This window comes from Taudactylus pleione, unplaced genomic scaffold, assembly GCF_031769625.1.
Source record: "Taudactylus pleione unplaced genomic scaffold, aTauple2 ptg001386l, whole genome shotgun sequence".
Classification (NCBI taxonomy): Eukaryota; Metazoa; Chordata; class Amphibia; order Anura; family Myobatrachidae; genus Taudactylus; species Taudactylus pleione.
This window is the reverse complement of record NW_028285786.1, coordinates 773,111-789,717: the sequence shown is the minus strand read 5'-3', so window position 1 is coordinate 789,717 and position 16,607 is coordinate 773,111. Positions and strand designations below refer to the sequence as shown.

At 45.8% G+C, this 16,607-nt stretch overlaps 1 protein-coding gene across 3 annotated transcripts in view; it reads left to right on the top strand.

Annotated features, from left to right (window-relative positions):
* The first annotated feature begins 250 nt into the window (after positions 1-250).
* The window catches only part of LOC148442942 (uncharacterized), a 32,518-nt gene continuing 16,161 nt past the window's right edge, over positions 251-16,607 (top strand). Inside the window, exons 1-4 of one of the 3 annotated variants that reach the window (XM_088463492.1) lie at positions 251-443; positions 8,919-9,023; positions 13,020-13,112; positions 13,607-13,714. In XM_088463492.1, the coding sequence (XP_088319618.1) occupies positions 8,990-9,023; positions 13,020-13,112; positions 13,607-13,714 (235 nt within the window). In that variant the 5' untranslated portion in view covers positions 251-443; positions 8,919-8,989. Of the gene's footprint in view, positions 444-470; positions 640-8,918; positions 9,024-13,019; positions 13,113-13,606; positions 13,715-16,607 lie in introns of those variants that run through there. The other 2 variants (XM_088463493.1, XM_088463495.1) reach the window with 2 other exon arrangements.

Sequence of the window (16,607 nt, the reverse complement as noted above, 5' to 3'; positions counted from 1 at the left end):
GCAGCGTTTACAGTCAGTGCCCTCATCTCGCAGCGCTCCCCACACCTCTATGCAGCTGCCGCATCCCTGGTGCTGCCACAGTCGCCCGTCTGCACAAGGCCCATCGCATCCTTCATGCTGCAGTGCCGACTACACAGCAGCCCCTCCGGCTCTTCTCATTGGAAGCGGCAGCTAGCCAGTGTCGCGCTGCACACTGGGAGATGTAGTCCCACCGGAGCTGGCTGCCCATAGGAGACACCGGGATTCTGTTACACGGGGTCTCGCCTTCCCAGAATTCTCCGCTCTGACAGTCCAGCGTCCCAGCCAATGAACGCCGGGCTCTACCAGCCACGCCCCCTCCCCGTGTAGCGCTGCTGCAGGTGAGCGGCTGCTCCGCGGTGTAACCTGACAGACAGGAGCCGCTCCCCGGAGCCCGGGCGGAGGCCAGCGCCGGAGCTGCCCAGGTCAGATGTCATATATCACACGGGGGGAGTGGGAGGATGGCTGCCGGGTCACTGACATCCTTCCCAGGGCACCCTCTCACCCTGCAGTGTCCCGCCCCCTGCCATTGTGCCCATCATCTCTCTAACCTGCATGGCTCCCTCTGGCTGCTGTGCCAGACTCCCATATCCATACTGTCATGTGTATATGGAGGCACAGGTCAGTGTCCTTGTACTGTCATGTTTAAAGTGGGGCACAAGTCTGCCCCTCATACTGTCATGTGTATATGGAGGCATAGGTCAGTCCCTTCGTACTGTCATGTGTATATGGATATATGGAGGCATAGGTCAGTCCCTTCCTACTGTCATGTGTATATGGAGGCATAGGTCAGTGCCCTTGTACTGTCATGTTTATAGTGGGGCACAAGTCTGCCCACTCATATTGTCATGTGTATAGAGAGGCATAGGTCAGTCTCCTCATACTGTCATGTGTATATGGAGGCATAGGTCAGTCCCTTCCTACTTTCTTGTGTATATGGAGGCACAGGTCAGTGCCCTTGTATTGTCATGTTTATAGTGGGGCACAAGTCTGCCCCCTCATATTGTCATGTGTATAGAGAGGCATAGGTCAGTCTCATACTGTCATGTGTATATGGAGGCATAGGTCAGTCTCATACTGTCATGTGTATATGGAGGCATAGGTCAGTGCCCTTGTACTGTCATGTTTATAGTGGGGCACAAGTCTGCACACTCATATTGTCATGTGTATAGAGAGGCACAGGTCAGTCTCCTCATACTGTCATGTGTATATGGAGGCATAGGTCAGTCCCTTCCTACTTTCTTGTGTATATGGAGGCACAGGTCAGTGCCCTTGTATTGTCATGTTTATAGTGGGGCACAAGTCTGCCCCCTCATATTGTCATGTGTATAGAGAGGCATAGGTCAGTCTCATACTGTCATGTGTATATGGAGGCATAGGTCAGTGCCCTTGTACTGTCATGTTTATAGTGGGGCACAAGTCTGCCCCCTCATATTGTCATGTGTATAGAGAGGCACAGGTCAGTCCCTTCGTACTGTCATGTGTATATGGAGGCATAGGTCAGTCCCCTCGTACTGTCCTGTCACTGTGTATAGGGGCATAGGCCAGTCCCTTCATACTGTCATGTGCATAGGGGGGCACATTCCAGCTCCCTTATTCTAGACACACATTATAATACATTACTGCTCATGCATGTACTGTAACGTGTTGGGTGTTACGTGTTCTGTGGACCACTACCACAGCTTCCACCACTGGGAAAAAAAAATAGGGATCACTTTAAAAAACCGCTGCACAGACGACAGATTGGTCACAAATGTTTTCATTAACCAACAGAAATATGATGCACCCCAGGAGCAAACTGAATTCATCTAATAATTGGCTGTGTTTGCTGAGTGGCAATTAAAAGCCTTGCTCTTTTAGGTTTTGGGCCTAAACACGCTCGTAAATAGCTGCTTAATAAATAAACCCCATTTTGGTGTCACTAATATCCGGCTGATTGCATTTATGTCGGGGGAGGGGGTGTTTCTTAAAAAAAAATTCTGTGTGTTTTTGGCTGTCGACTACATAAACCTGAGCCCTATTAAACTATATCAATAGACAGATTTGTTGTCAATTGGGCAGGACGACGGCATAGAGGTTAGCGTTACTGCCTCACAGCGCCGAGGGCAAGAAAACAGTTACCATCCATGGCCTTGTCTGTGTGCAGTTTATATGTTCTCTCTGTTTTTTGCTCGTTTTATTTTTTGGGTACTCCGGTTTTTCATCCCACACTCCAAAAACATACTGGCAGGTTAACTGGATTCTGACAAAACTTATCCCTAGTGTGTGTGACATGAGTGATAAACTCTGTACAGTGCTGCGTAAATTGGTGGCGCTATATAAATAACATAATAATAACAACAGATTTTGTTTTGAACTGAAAACAAAACTTCTGATGGCCTCCTGTTGTTTTACAGTTACAACCTGAAATCTGAAAAGGGGACCACATATAAGTCCCAGGTTACAGTATGTGCCCGATGCTGTTCAATTGCTCCCATGTTAATACAGCAACTAGCGGGTTCCTTCTCCTACCCTCCTGAGGGTGCGCACAGAAATCCGTGTTAACTAATGCCTCTGGGCTAGTCGCGAGCTCTCCGCATACGGTAAATGTATCGCGCACTGCGACTAAGCAACGAGCATTAGTGGTGGTAAGATGCGTCTCCCGGGATACATGTTGGGCACAACGCAGTCAATTGTATAGCACCCTGGGAGCTACAACATACCCGCGATGCTAATTGAATCGCCCCCAAAGAGTTTGCGAGCATCAGATTCCTACATAAATGTCACCGTGGCACTGTTTGCGCAGCTGCATGCATGGGGCGTGGTAAGTACTGCAGTGGTGATCCGGGATTGCTGTTTGCATTTGAAAGGAGGAGAAAAACCAATCCAGCACAGGGGAGACTGTGGGAGAAATAATGATGGTCATTGGTGCTACATACGGTATAGCCCACCCTGTCCTTTTCCCTGGGATAATGTCCCTCTTCTCTGACACCCCCTCCTTTGGGATATGTCCCTCTCCTCTGATATCTCTCCTGGAATAACATCCTCTATCACCACCTCTCCTGGGATAACATCCCTCTCCTCTGTCACCACCTCTCCTGGGATAACATCCTCTATCACCACCTCTCCTGGGATCATGTCACTCTCCTCTAAGATCACCTGCCACCCTCTCCTCTTTTCCTGGGCATATAGCATTGCACTGGGTACAGGTAGGGGTCTACCTGGCAACCGGTCTATTGGGCCTGCCCGGAGATCCATTGGTTGATCAGTGCTGTCCATATTGGTCACAGTGAAATACGTGGCACGGACAGGACACAGGAACCACTTGTCCTGACATGTCCATACTTACATGTCACCTGTGTCTGTGTATGGGAACCTTCGGACTCCCAATACTAAATACATTGTATCATGGAGTAATGTAATTGTGTTTTGAGCATTTTTGTAAGCATGTAGCACTGTGAGATTACTTATATAGACTAGGAGGTGTGCTATAACAAAGTACCTGTCTAATAACCTATGATCAGTTTAATGAGCTGTTTACCTGTATAGGACCCCCATACATCAGGCGGCCGTTTCACAGGTTTCCCGATACGACTGGAACAGCCGCTCGGAAATGCTGATTGGTGGTCATCGATGATCTCCGATCCGTCAGGGAATCTGATAAATTCTTTATGTTAAAAAAATCCCAGATTTGCTGATCACGATCATAATTAGATTGTGATCAGTAAATCGGGGAAATCCATCATGTTGGATTTCACCAATGCCCCAACCCCGGCGTCTGGGGATCAGGGAATTGGCTTAATCCATCACTGATGAATGGGAGCCTTACTTCTGGGGAGCACCACACACATTTGAGGGGGGTGTCATCATTTCCCCCCTACCTAATTAAATTAGATCTAACAGGGTTGGATTTGATGGTAGTGGGGACTGTATTGGAGCCCAGACCGTGACCAGTTTAGTAAAATAGAATGGTGGCATATATTATTGTCTCCTTTGCACCTTCCTGTCCTGCGGCAGCACCCCTACCTGCCTGCTGGCAGTGACAGAGCAGGCGATTGTGCGTTGCTGTTACCGCCCACGTTGGGCAATGATTTATCAAACCCCAATTTTGCATGTTCAAAGTAAGCGACATCTATGCAAACTCCATGTGTAACATCCGGGGGTCACTAAAAAGGAAATTACAGTCACATAATGGAAACACTACTGTAGTCAGCCAGCAATTCCCTGTAGTGTGTTATGGGATGCCCGCAGGTGCCCGGCTCTCCCATGTGGCCGGGCTCTCCCATGTGCAAACGTAAAGAAAAATGTATTTGTACAAATATATCCAATCCTGAACCCGTTGTAGTGCGCTCGCAGGGGTACACAGGCACAAACTAAATGTACATAATTGAGCCAGTGCCACAACAGGGGAAGGGACGGACGGATCACAGGGTGGGTATTGTGGGGGGGATATGGTCTGATACGGATTAAGGCAGCCATGTGGAAAATGTATGAGGACAGTGGTGAGAATATGTCTGTCACTGTGACTCAGGTCATTGGGGTGGATGATGTGGAGAGAAGGACTGTGCAGGGAGTATACTGAGAAGACCATACACATCTGCAGTCTGTGTCTTTTAATAACTCGCATTTAAAGCTTTTGTTTTGTTGCTGGGACATAACATTCTGTATCACCAGTGTCTGTCCCCTAAGTACCTGCTTCCTCTGTCACAGGACTGATGCTTCCCCTGAGCTGCTCCCAGGGAGTCAGGTAAATGGGGGGAAAATAAGCTGCTTTCTGTGTCATTTCTCTGCACAACCCTGAAGCCTCTCTGCCTGTGTAATGGCCGCGCTGTGGCTGCACCGTAGGTGATCAGTTACCAGCAGCCTGTGTAATGGCCGCACTGTGGCTGCACCGTAGGTGATCAGTTACCAGCAGCCTATGTAATGGCCGCACTGTGGCTGCACCGTAGGTGATCAGTTACCAGCAGCCTGTGTAATGGCCGCGCTGTGGCTGCACCGTAGGCGATCAGTTACCAGCAGCCTGTGTAATGGCCGCGCTGTGGCTGCACCGTAGGCGATCAGTTACCAGCAGCCTGTGTAATGGCCGCACTGTGGCTGCACCGTAGGTGATCAGTTACCAGCAGCCTGTGTAATGGCCGCGCTGTGGCTGCACCGTAGGTGATCAGTTACCAGCAGCCTGTGTAATGGCCGCGCTGTGGCTGCACCGTAGGTGATCAGTTTCCAGCAGCCTGTGTAATGGCCGCGCTGTGGCTGCACCGTAGGTCATCACTTACCAGCAGCCTGTGTAATGGCCGCACTGTGGCTGCACCGTAGGTGATCACTTTCCAGCAGCCTGTGTAATGGCCGCACTGTGGCTGCACCGTAGGTGATCACTTACCAGCAGCCTGTGTAATGGCCTCGCTGTGGCTGCACCGTAGGTGATCACTTACCAGCAGCCTGTGTAATGGCCGCACTGTGGCCGCACCGTAGGCGATCACTTACCAGCATCCTGTGTAATGGCCGCACTGTGGCTGCACCGTAGGCGATCAGTTACCAGCAGCCTGTGTAATGGCCGCGCTGTGGCTGCACCGTAGGCGATCAGTTACCAGCAGCCTGTGTAATGGCCGCACTGTGGCCGCACCGTAGGTGATCAGTTACCAGCAGCCTATGTAATGGCCGCACTGTGGCTGCACGGTAGACGATCAGTTACCAGCAGCCTGTGTAATGGCCGCACTGTGGCTGCACCGTAGGTGATCAGTTACCAGCAGCCTGTGTAATGGCCGCACTGTGGCTGCACTGTGGCTGCACCGTAGGTGATCAGTTACCAGCAGCCTGTGTAATGGCCGCGCTGTGGCTGCACCGTAGGTGATCAGTTACCAGCAGCCTGTGTAATGGCCGCACTGTGGCTGCACGGTAGGCGATCAGTTACCAGCAGCCTGTGTAATGGCCGCACTGTGGCTGCACCGTAGGCGATCACTTACCAGCAGCCTGTGTAATGGCCGCACTGTGGCCGCACCGTAGGCGATCACTTACCAGCAGCCTGTGTAATGGCCGCGCTGTGGCTACACCGTAGGCGATCAGTTACCAGCAGCCTGTGTAATGGCCGCGCTGTGGCTGCACCGTAGGTGATCAGTTACCAGCAGCCTGTGTAATGGCCGTGCTGTGTTACCAGCAGCCTGTGTAATGGCCTCGCTGTGGCCGCACCGTAGGCGATCAGTTACCAGCAGCCTGTGTAATGGCCGCACTGTGGCTGCACCGTAGGCGATCAGTTACCAGCAGCCTGTGTAATGGCCGCACTGTGGCTGCACCGTAGCTGATCAGTTACCAGCAGCCTGTGTAATGGCCGCGCTGTGGCTGCACCGTAGGCGATCACTTACTAGCAGCCTGTGTAATGGCCGCACTGTGGCTGCACCGTAGGCGATCAGTTACCAGCAGCCTGTGTAATGGCCGCACTGTGGCTGCACCGTAGGTGATCAGTTACCAGCAGCCTGTGTAATGGCCGCGCTGTGGCTGCGCCGTAGGTGATCAGTTACCAGCAGCCTGTGTAATGGCCGCGCTGTGGCTGCGCCGTAGGCGATCAATTACCAGCAGCCTGTTTGTCCCCAAAAACATCATCATGTGACCTGGGGGGGGAGGTAATGGATTATTTTAGCATCATGTGATGCCAGGGGAAGGCGGATAGCTGGATGCTGGGCCGTCCATTCACGATGTGCAGCTAGTTATATCTAGCGGTTATACACAGCCAGATTAGGATCCCACGGAAACAAAGAAACTGCTTCATCTTATTACCTCATGTCTGTCTGTCTGTCTGTCTGTATATGTGTTTTTTTTTCCATTCATTGTGCTTCCTATACATATTCATTTACACAGATATACAAATATCAAATCAGTCAGTGCAGTCTTGTGAAGCAGTTTATTGCATCCGTTTGCAACTAAGGGCAGTATTCAATTAGATGCGGAAAAGTATCGCCGATCTCGGCTTTTCGCGTGGTCGGAACTTATCTCCAAATTCAATTCCAGCCAATATACAGCTGCATTTGTTAAATCTATAAAAATGAAAGGCATAAAGCCCATAATAAAGTAATAAACATTCCATGCTTTATATAATATTCCTTATAATAACAAGAACCCAATATACAGCTGCATTTGTTACATCTATTAAAAATGAAAGGAATAAAAAACATAATAAAGTAATAAACACTCCATGCCTTATATAATAATCTTTATAATAACAAGAACCTAATATACAGCTGCATTTGTTACATCTATAAAAATGAAAGGCATAAAGCCCATAATAAAGTAATAAACATTCCATGCTTTATATAATAATCTTTATAATAACAAGAACCCAATATACAGCTGCATTTGTTACATCTATAAAAATGAAAGGTATAAAGAACATAATAAAGTAATAAACATTCCATGCTTTATATAATAACAAGAACCCAATATACAGCTGCATTTGTTACATCTATAAAAATGAAAGGAATAAAGCACAGAATAAAGTAATAAACATTCCATGCTTTATATAATAATCTTTATAATAACAAGAACCTAAAACCATCAAACATTGGGTTTGCAATAGATGTCTTTGCATTTGCTGTAATACATGGCACTGCGCATGGTTCTCTATCTCATTTTATACTTGTTATTGGGTGTCTCCTTCTGCCCAAACATCCCAGGACCGAACTTCTGCCCAAACATCCCAGGACCGAACTTCTGCCCAAACATCCCAGGACCGAACTTCTGCCCAAACATCCCAGGACCGAACTTCTGCCCAAACATCCCAGGACCGAACTTCTGCCCAAACATCCCAGGACCGAACTTCTGCCCAAACATCCCAGGACCGAACTTCTGCCCAAACATCCCAGGACCGAACTTCTGCCCATACATCCCAGGACCGAACTTCTGCCCATACATCCCAGGACCGAACTTCTGCCCATACATCCCAGGACCGAACTTCTGCCCATACATCCCAGGACCGAACTTCTGCCCATACATCCCAGGACCGAACTTCTGCCCAAACATCCCAGGACCGAACTTCTACCCAAACATCCCAGGACCGAACTTCTGCCCAAACATCCCAGGACCGAACTTCTGCCCATACATCCCAGGACCGAACTTCTGCCCATACATCCCAGGACCGAACTTCTGCCCATACATCCCAGGACCGAACTTTTGCCCATACATCCCAGGACCGAACTTCTGCCCAAACATCCCAGGACCGAACTTCTGCCCATACATCCCTGGACCGAACTAATAGTGACATGGTGGAGTTCACTTCTTTTTGCCTCCCGCAGCAGTATTGCGCGCCCGATGGCAGATATTCAATAGTTCCTACCGATGGGCGCCCTAGCATGATTTCTGCTAACCAGGACTTTAGACTGGTTTAGCCACTTTACGCAACTAAATCTAGTCTGTTTGGGCGCGACATGCACAGAAAAAAAACAATTGAATGTCGCCTCGTCAGTTTATAAGGGGGATAAGGCGCGATAGGGCAAGCAAAAACAAATGAGTTCCCCAAACAGAATATAAAGTAGATTCCTCTGCTCAGGACTTCTTACTTTCTCTTACTTCCCCGAAATCTCCATTCTAAACTTCCTAAATCACTTCCATATTAATAATGAGCTCTGTTAGATGTAGAAATGTATTACCTTGCTGTTGGAAATCTCATTAGGTATCTTTATGAAAAAGAAATGACGCTACATCCTTTTATGTCTTCAGTATTAGGGGGTATATTTACTAAAGTGAGAGTTTTTATAAGTGGAGATGTTTCCCATAGCGACCATAGATCTATATGGCTACAAAACATCCCATACATCATACATGAAAGGTTTGATGGTATAAAGCAGCCATTTCATTGTATTCAGAGCTAGTGGTTATCTTGGTATGAGTATAATCTGTGTTAGGACAGTAATGATGATGTGTTTGTTTGTTTTCAGGACTGAATTGAGTCTGCGGGAAGATTTGCAGTCTGTCTGCTTACAGAGAAAAGCCACCGCTCAAGGGGGCGATGATGGAGCATTATCACTCGTTTAAGTCCCTCGGTATGCACCCAGTCTTCTATCCATAGTACCAGTAGGGATCGGTATGTGTGAGGGACAGGCGGCTGGGGAGACGTTGACTGAAGGGTAAAGGAGTGGGGGGAAATATAACATGAGGGCAATAAGGGGCGGGGGAGGATTAATGTATATTTATAATTACTGATTATTACACAGAAAATGAGAACTATAAGGGACGGGGGAGGAGTAATGTATATTTATAGTAACTGATTATTATACAGACAATGAGAGTGATAAGGGGCAGGGAGAGGAGTAATGTATATTTATAGTAACTGATTATTACACAGACAATGAGAGTGATAAGGGGCGGGGGGAGGAGTAATGTATATTTATAGTAACTGATTATTACACAGACAATGAGAGTGATAAGGGGCGGGGGGAGGAGTAATGTATATTTATAGTAACTGATTATTATACAGACAATGAGAGTGATAAGGGGCGGGGGGAGGAGTAATGTATATTTATAGTAACTGATTATTACACAGACAATGAGCGATAAGGGGAGGGGGGAGGAGTAATGTATATTTATAGTAACTGATTATTACACAGACAATGAGAGTGATAAGGGGAGGGGGGAGGAGTACTGTATATTTATAGTAACTGATTATTACACAGACAATGAGAGTGATAAGGGGAGGGGGAGGAGTAATGTATATTTATAGTAACTGATTATTACACAGACAATGAGAGTGATAAGGGGCGGGGGGAGGAGTAATGTATATTTATAGTAACTGATTATTACACAGACAATGAGAGTGATAAGGGGAGGGGGAGGAGTAATGTATATTTATAGTAACTGATTATTACACAGACAATGAGAGTGATAAGGGGCGGGGGGAGGAGTAATGTATATTTATAGTAACTGATTATTACACAGACAATGAGACCGATAAGGGGCAGGGGGAGGAGTAATGTATATTTATAGTAACTGATTATTACACAGACAATGAGAGTGATAAGGGGCGGGGGGAAGAGTAATGTATATTTATAGTAACTGATTATTACACAGACAATGAGAGCAATAAGGGGCGGGGGGAGGAGTAATGTATATTTATAGTAACTGATTATTACACAGACAATGAGAGTGATAAGGGGCGAGGGGAGGAGTAATGTATATTTATAGTAACTGATTATTACACAGACAATGAGAGCAATAAGGGGCGGGGGGAGGAGTAATGTATATTTATAGTAACTGATTATTACACAGACAATGAGAGTGATAAGGGGCAGGGGGAGGAGTAATGTATATTTATAGTAACTGATTATTACACAGACAATGAGAGTGATAAGGGACGGGGGAGGAGTAATGTATATTTATAGTAACTGATTATTACACAGACAATGAGAGTGATAAGGGGCGGGGGGAGGAGTAATGTATATTTATAGTAACTGATTATTATACAGACAATGAGTGATAAGGGGCAGGGGGAGGAGTAATGTATATTTATAGTAACTGATTATTATACAGACAATGAGAGTGATAAGGGGCGGGGGGAGGAGTAATATATATTTATAGTAACTGATTATTATACAGACTATGAGCGATAAGGGGCGGGGGGAGGAGTAATGTATATTTATAGTAACTGATTATTATACAGACAATGAGCGATAAGGGGCGGGGGGAAGAGTAATGTATATTTATAGTAACTGATTATTACACAGACAATGAGAGTGATAAGGGGCGGGGGGAGGAGTAATGTATATTTATAGTAACTGATTATTACACAGACAATGAGAGTGATAAGGGGCGGGGGGAGGAGTAATGTATATTTATAGTAACTGATTATTATAAAGACAATGAGCGATAAGGGGCGGGGGGAAGAGTAATGTATATTTATAGTAACTGATTATTATACAGACAATGAGAGTGATAAGGGGCGGGGGGAGGAGTAATGTATATTTATAGTAACTGATTATTATAAAGACAATGAGAGTGATAAGGGGAGGGGGGAAGAGTAATGTATATTTATAGTAACTGATTATTACACAGAAAATGAGAACTATAAGGGGCGGGGGGAGGAGTAATGTATATTTATAGTAACTGATTATTACACAGACAATGAGAGTGATAAGGGGCGGGGGGAGGAGTAATGTATATTTATAGTAACTGATTATTACACAGACAATGAGAGTGATAAGGGGCGGGGGGAGGAGTAATGTATATTTATAGTAACTGATTATTACACAGACAATAAGAGTGATGAGGGGCGGGGGGAGGAGTAATGTATATTTATAGTAACTGATTATTACACAGACAATGAGAGTGATAAGGGGCGAGGGGAGGAGTAATGTATATTTATAGTAACTGATTATTACACAGACAATGAGAGTGATAAGGGGCGGGGGGAAGAGTAATGTATATTTATAGTAACTGATTATTATACAGACAATGAGAGTGATAAGGGGCGGGGGGAGGAGTAATGTATATTTATAGTAACTGATTATTATACAGACAATGAGAGTGATAAGGGGCGGGGGGAGGAGTAATGTATATTTATAGTAACTGATTATTATACAGACAATGAGCGATAAGGGGCGGGGGGAAGAGTAATGTATATTTATAGTAACTGATTATTACACAGACAATGAGAACTATAAGGGGCGAGGGGAAGAGTAATGTATATTTATAGTAACTGATTATTACACAGACAATGAGAGTGATAAGGGGAGGGGGGAGGAGTAATGTATATTTATAGTAACTGATTATTATACAGACAATGAGTGATAAGGGGCGGGGGGAGGAGTAATGTATATTTATAGTAACTGATTATTACACAGACAATGAGAGCGATAAGGGGAGGGGGGAGGAGTAATGTATATTTATAGTAACTGATTATTACACAGACAATGAGAGTGATAAGGGGCGGGGGGAGGAGTAATGTATATTTATAGTAACTGATTATTATACAGACAATGAGAGTGATAAGGGGCGGGGGGAGGAGTAATGTATATTTATAGTAACTGATTATTATACAGACAATGAGCGATAAGGGGCGGGGGGAGGAGTAATGTATATTTATAGTAACTGATTATTATACAGACAATGAGAGTGATAAGGGGCGGGGGGAGGAGTAATGTATATTTATAGTAACTGATTATTATACAGACAATGAGAGTGATAAGGGGCGGGGGGAGGAGTAATGTATATTTATAGTAACTGATTATTATACAGACAATGAGAGTGATAAGGGGCGGGGGGAGGAGTAATGTATATTTACACAGACAATGAGCGATAAGGGGCGGGGGGAAGAGTAATGTATATTTATAGTAACTGATTATTACACAGACAATGAGAGTGATAAGGGGCAGGGAGAGGAGTAATGTATATTTATAGTAACTGATTATTACACAGACAATGAGAGTGATAAGGGGCGGGGGGAGGAGTAATGTATATTTATAGTAACTGATTATTACACAGACAATGAGAGTGATAAGGGGCGGGGGGAGGAGTAATGTATATTTATAGTAACTGATTATTACACAGACAATGAGAGTAATAAGGGGCGGGGGGAGGAGTAATGTATATTTATAGTAACTGATTATTACACAGACAATGAGAGTGATAAGGGGCGGGGGGAGGAGTAATGTATATTTATAGTAACTGATTATTACACAGACAATGAGAGCGATAAAAGGGGCGGGGGGAGGAGTAATGTATATTTATAGTAACTGATTATTACACAGACAATGAGCGATAAGGGGCGGGGGGAGGAGTAATGTATATTTATAGTAAGTGATTATTACACAGACAATGAGAATGATAAGGGGCGGGGGGAGGAGTAATGTATATTTATAGTAACTGATTATTACACAGACAATGAGAGTGATAAGGGACGGGGGAGGAGTAATGTATATTTATAGTAACTGATTATTACACAGACAATGAGAGCGATAAGGGACGGGGGGGAGGAGTAATGTATATTTATACTAGTAACTGATTATTACACAGACAGTGACTCTGACTTTATACTGTATTTGTAGAATGTACGATGGTGAAGCCAGGAGTAATAGTGAAGATTGAGGAGGAAGAACTGTACGATCCTCAGAGCGATGGGAGCCCAGAGACCAGCACAGGTAGCTCATCACATCACTATATAGCATTGCTGGGGTACCTAGATAACATTATACATCAATCTCTTATTATTATATTGTGGCCTCTGTAACATCCATATTTTTCCTATTTTTTCTATAAATGCCACCGGGACCCCTAGATATGCTACTGGTGACTGCTCGCCTACCCACATGCACACAGTAGCTGTGTCTGGCAGATATGGGGATCCCGTTGGTGGCACATCTCTTTCTCTATCACACAAGGCAGAGTTGGCACACTGTAAGCCACCCGGACCCCTAGATATGCTACTGGTGACTGCTCCCCTACCCACATGCACACAGTAGCTGTGTCTGGCAGCTGTGGGGATCCCGTTGGTGGCACACCTCTGTCACATAAGGCAGAACGGGCACACTGTAAATGGTTGGTACGATTGTACATTGTAGAGACAGACGCAGTATAAAGATGAGGCATTGAGCTGAGTAACCAGCCTGGTTCTGTATTCCCCTTATCTGCATAGGATATGGCGGCAGGAGGCCTGGGGTGAGACCTGGACATGAAGAAGAGCTGTATATACAGGGTGACCTGCAGTCAGAGGATAGTGAGAGTCTCCCTGAAAACAGCACAGGTAATGTGTGTGTATGTATGTATGCATGTGTGTGTGTGTGTGTATGTATGTATGCATGTGTGTGTTTTTATATATGTATGCATGTGTGTGTTTTGTTTATTTATTTTTACATATATATAAAAAGCTTCAATGCCGGCACTCGCTAAGTCTGATGATTTAATGCATCGGTGCCTCCGTCGGTCGATACATCCAAAGATGGATGGACGCAGCATACACAAACGAAAAGGTGGCACTCGTGGTGTCTAACGTATAAACAGGTACAGGACCCCGGAGTTTATATCAACGTTTCAGAATTTTTAATCACGTTCTTTTGTCAGGATACAAATGACAATACAATAAAAACATACCTTTATAGCAAAACCTCGTGTGAATGCCCGTCTGCCGCCCCGGAAGCGGAAGATGACGTATGAGTATCAAAATCAAAGTGAACCATCACCATGGCAACATCCTAAGCGGATACAGCAAAACCACATATACATTTGAACACATTATAACAAACACATAACATGAAAGACTAATTAAAGCTGAAATATAATAACAGCATTCAACTAAGATAATAATAAACTTGGGATAACAAGCATAAGCAGTGAGATTATTATTTGTGTGTATATGTATGTGTGTGTATATCCATGCATGTGTGCGTGTGTATATATATATGTATATTTATATTAGTGTGTTATGTATTGTAACACGGGGTGTAGAAATGAGGACTCAAGACAGGCAGGTACTCAGTAAAGCAGTGTCTTTAATGGCAGCAGACAGTGCATTTAGCATGCATATTTTACGATCGCACAGCGGCCGCTCGCAAAGACATAGAGGGCGTCCTTATGCCTTGCCGTACGATCGTGCTATTAGAATACCCGTCCCCTTTTTTATGCGAGCGCTGCTTAGCGTCCGGGTCTGAATCAGGCCTAAGTACCATTAAAATATTAAATGTTGCCCCTCTTGTGTTTGCAATTACATATGTACAGTGCATCTGGAAAGTATTCACAGCGCTTCACTTTATCTACATTTTGTTATGTTACAGCCTTATTCCAAAATGGAATAAATTCATTTTTGTCCTCAAGATTATGGGGGTCATTCAGACCCGTTCGCGAGCAAAGGACGCTCGCAAACGGGTCGATGTTGCCCCACTGCGCATGCGCCCGACGGAGGGAGCTCCGTCGTGCGCATGCGCGAGACCCGGACTGCGACAGCCAAGCTTTCGCTCCGGGTCTCGCACCAAAGGGGGCGTGCTGTCGATGTTGATTGACAGCACGCCCCCTTTGGTGAGCGTGCTGGGGGCGTGGCTGCCCAGACGAAGGCGTTCCCATCCGTCTGTAAACCGGCCCCACTGACATCACTAGTGATGTCAGTGGGAGTGATTTTGGCTCTGATAGAGCCAAAATCACTCCAGGGCTTGCGGCAGCGAGACCCTACCGCAGGGTCTCGTCGCAAGCCCGATGGTCACGATGGTCTTTGACTATCGCGACCATCATCATGGACGCTCGCTATAGCTGTGGGTGGTCACCCTCAGCTATACGAGCGTCCAGGAGGACACTCCATTTTCATGGAGGAGGGCCCTGATTCAGAGCGAGCGCTCTGGTCAGAGCGTCCGGCTCTGAATCAGGCCCAATGCACACAGACTACCCCATAATGACAACGTGTAAAAAGTTTTTTTGAGATTTTTGCAAATTTAATAAGAAAAACAACCCTAAGAAATCACATGTACATAAGTATTCACAGCCTTTGCCATGAAGCTCAAAATTGAGCTCAGGTACATCCTGTTTCCACTGATCATTCTTGAGATGTTCCTACAGCTTAATTGGAGTCCACCTGTGGTAAATTCAGTTGATATCACATGATTTTGAAAGGCATACACCTGTCTATATAAGGTCTCACACTTGACAGTGCATGTCAGAGCACGAACCAAGCATGAAGTCCAAGGAATTGTCTGTAGACCTCCGAGACAGGATTGTCTCGAGACATAAATCTGGGGAAGGGTACAGAAAAATATCTGCTGCTTTGAATGTCCCAATGAGCACAGTGGCCTCCATCATCCATAAATGGAAGAAGTTCGGAACCACCAGGACTCTTCCTAGAGTTGGCCGGCCGTCTAAACTGAGCGATCGGGGGAGAAGGGCCCTAAGTCAGGGAGGTGACCAAGAACCTGATGGTCACTCTGTCAGAGCTACACCATTCCTCTGGGGAGAGAGGAGAACCTTCCAGAAGGACAACCATCTCTGCAGCAATCCACCAATCAGGCCTGTATGGTAGTGTGGCCAGACAGAAGCCACTCCTTGGTAAAAAGCACATGGTGGCCCATCTGGAGTTTGCAAAAATGCACCTGAAGGACTCTCAGACCATGAGAAACACAATTCTCTGGTCTGATGAGACAAAGATTGAACTCTTTGGCGTGAATACCAGGCGTTATGTTTGGAGGAAACGAGGTACCGCTCATCACCAGGCCAATACCATCCTTACAGTGAAGCATGGTGGTGGCAACATCATGCTGTGGGAATGTTTTTCAGCAGCAGGAACTGGGAGACTAGTCAGGATAGAGGGAAAGATGAATGCAGCAATGTACAGAGACATCCTGGATAAAAACCTGCTCCAGAGCGCTCTTGACCTCAGACTGGGGCGACGGTTCATCTTTCAACAGGACAACGACCCTAAGCACACAGCCAAGATATTAAAGGAGTGGCTTCAGGACAACTCTGTGAATGTCCTTGAGTGGCCCAGCCAGAGCCCAGACTTGAATCCGATTGAACATCTCTGGAGAGATCTGAAAATGGCTGTGCACCGACGCTTCCCATCCAACCTGATGGAGCTTGAGAGGTGCTGCAAAGAGGAATGGGCGAAACTGCCCAAAAAAAGATGTGCCATGCTTGTGGCATCATATTCAAAAAGACTT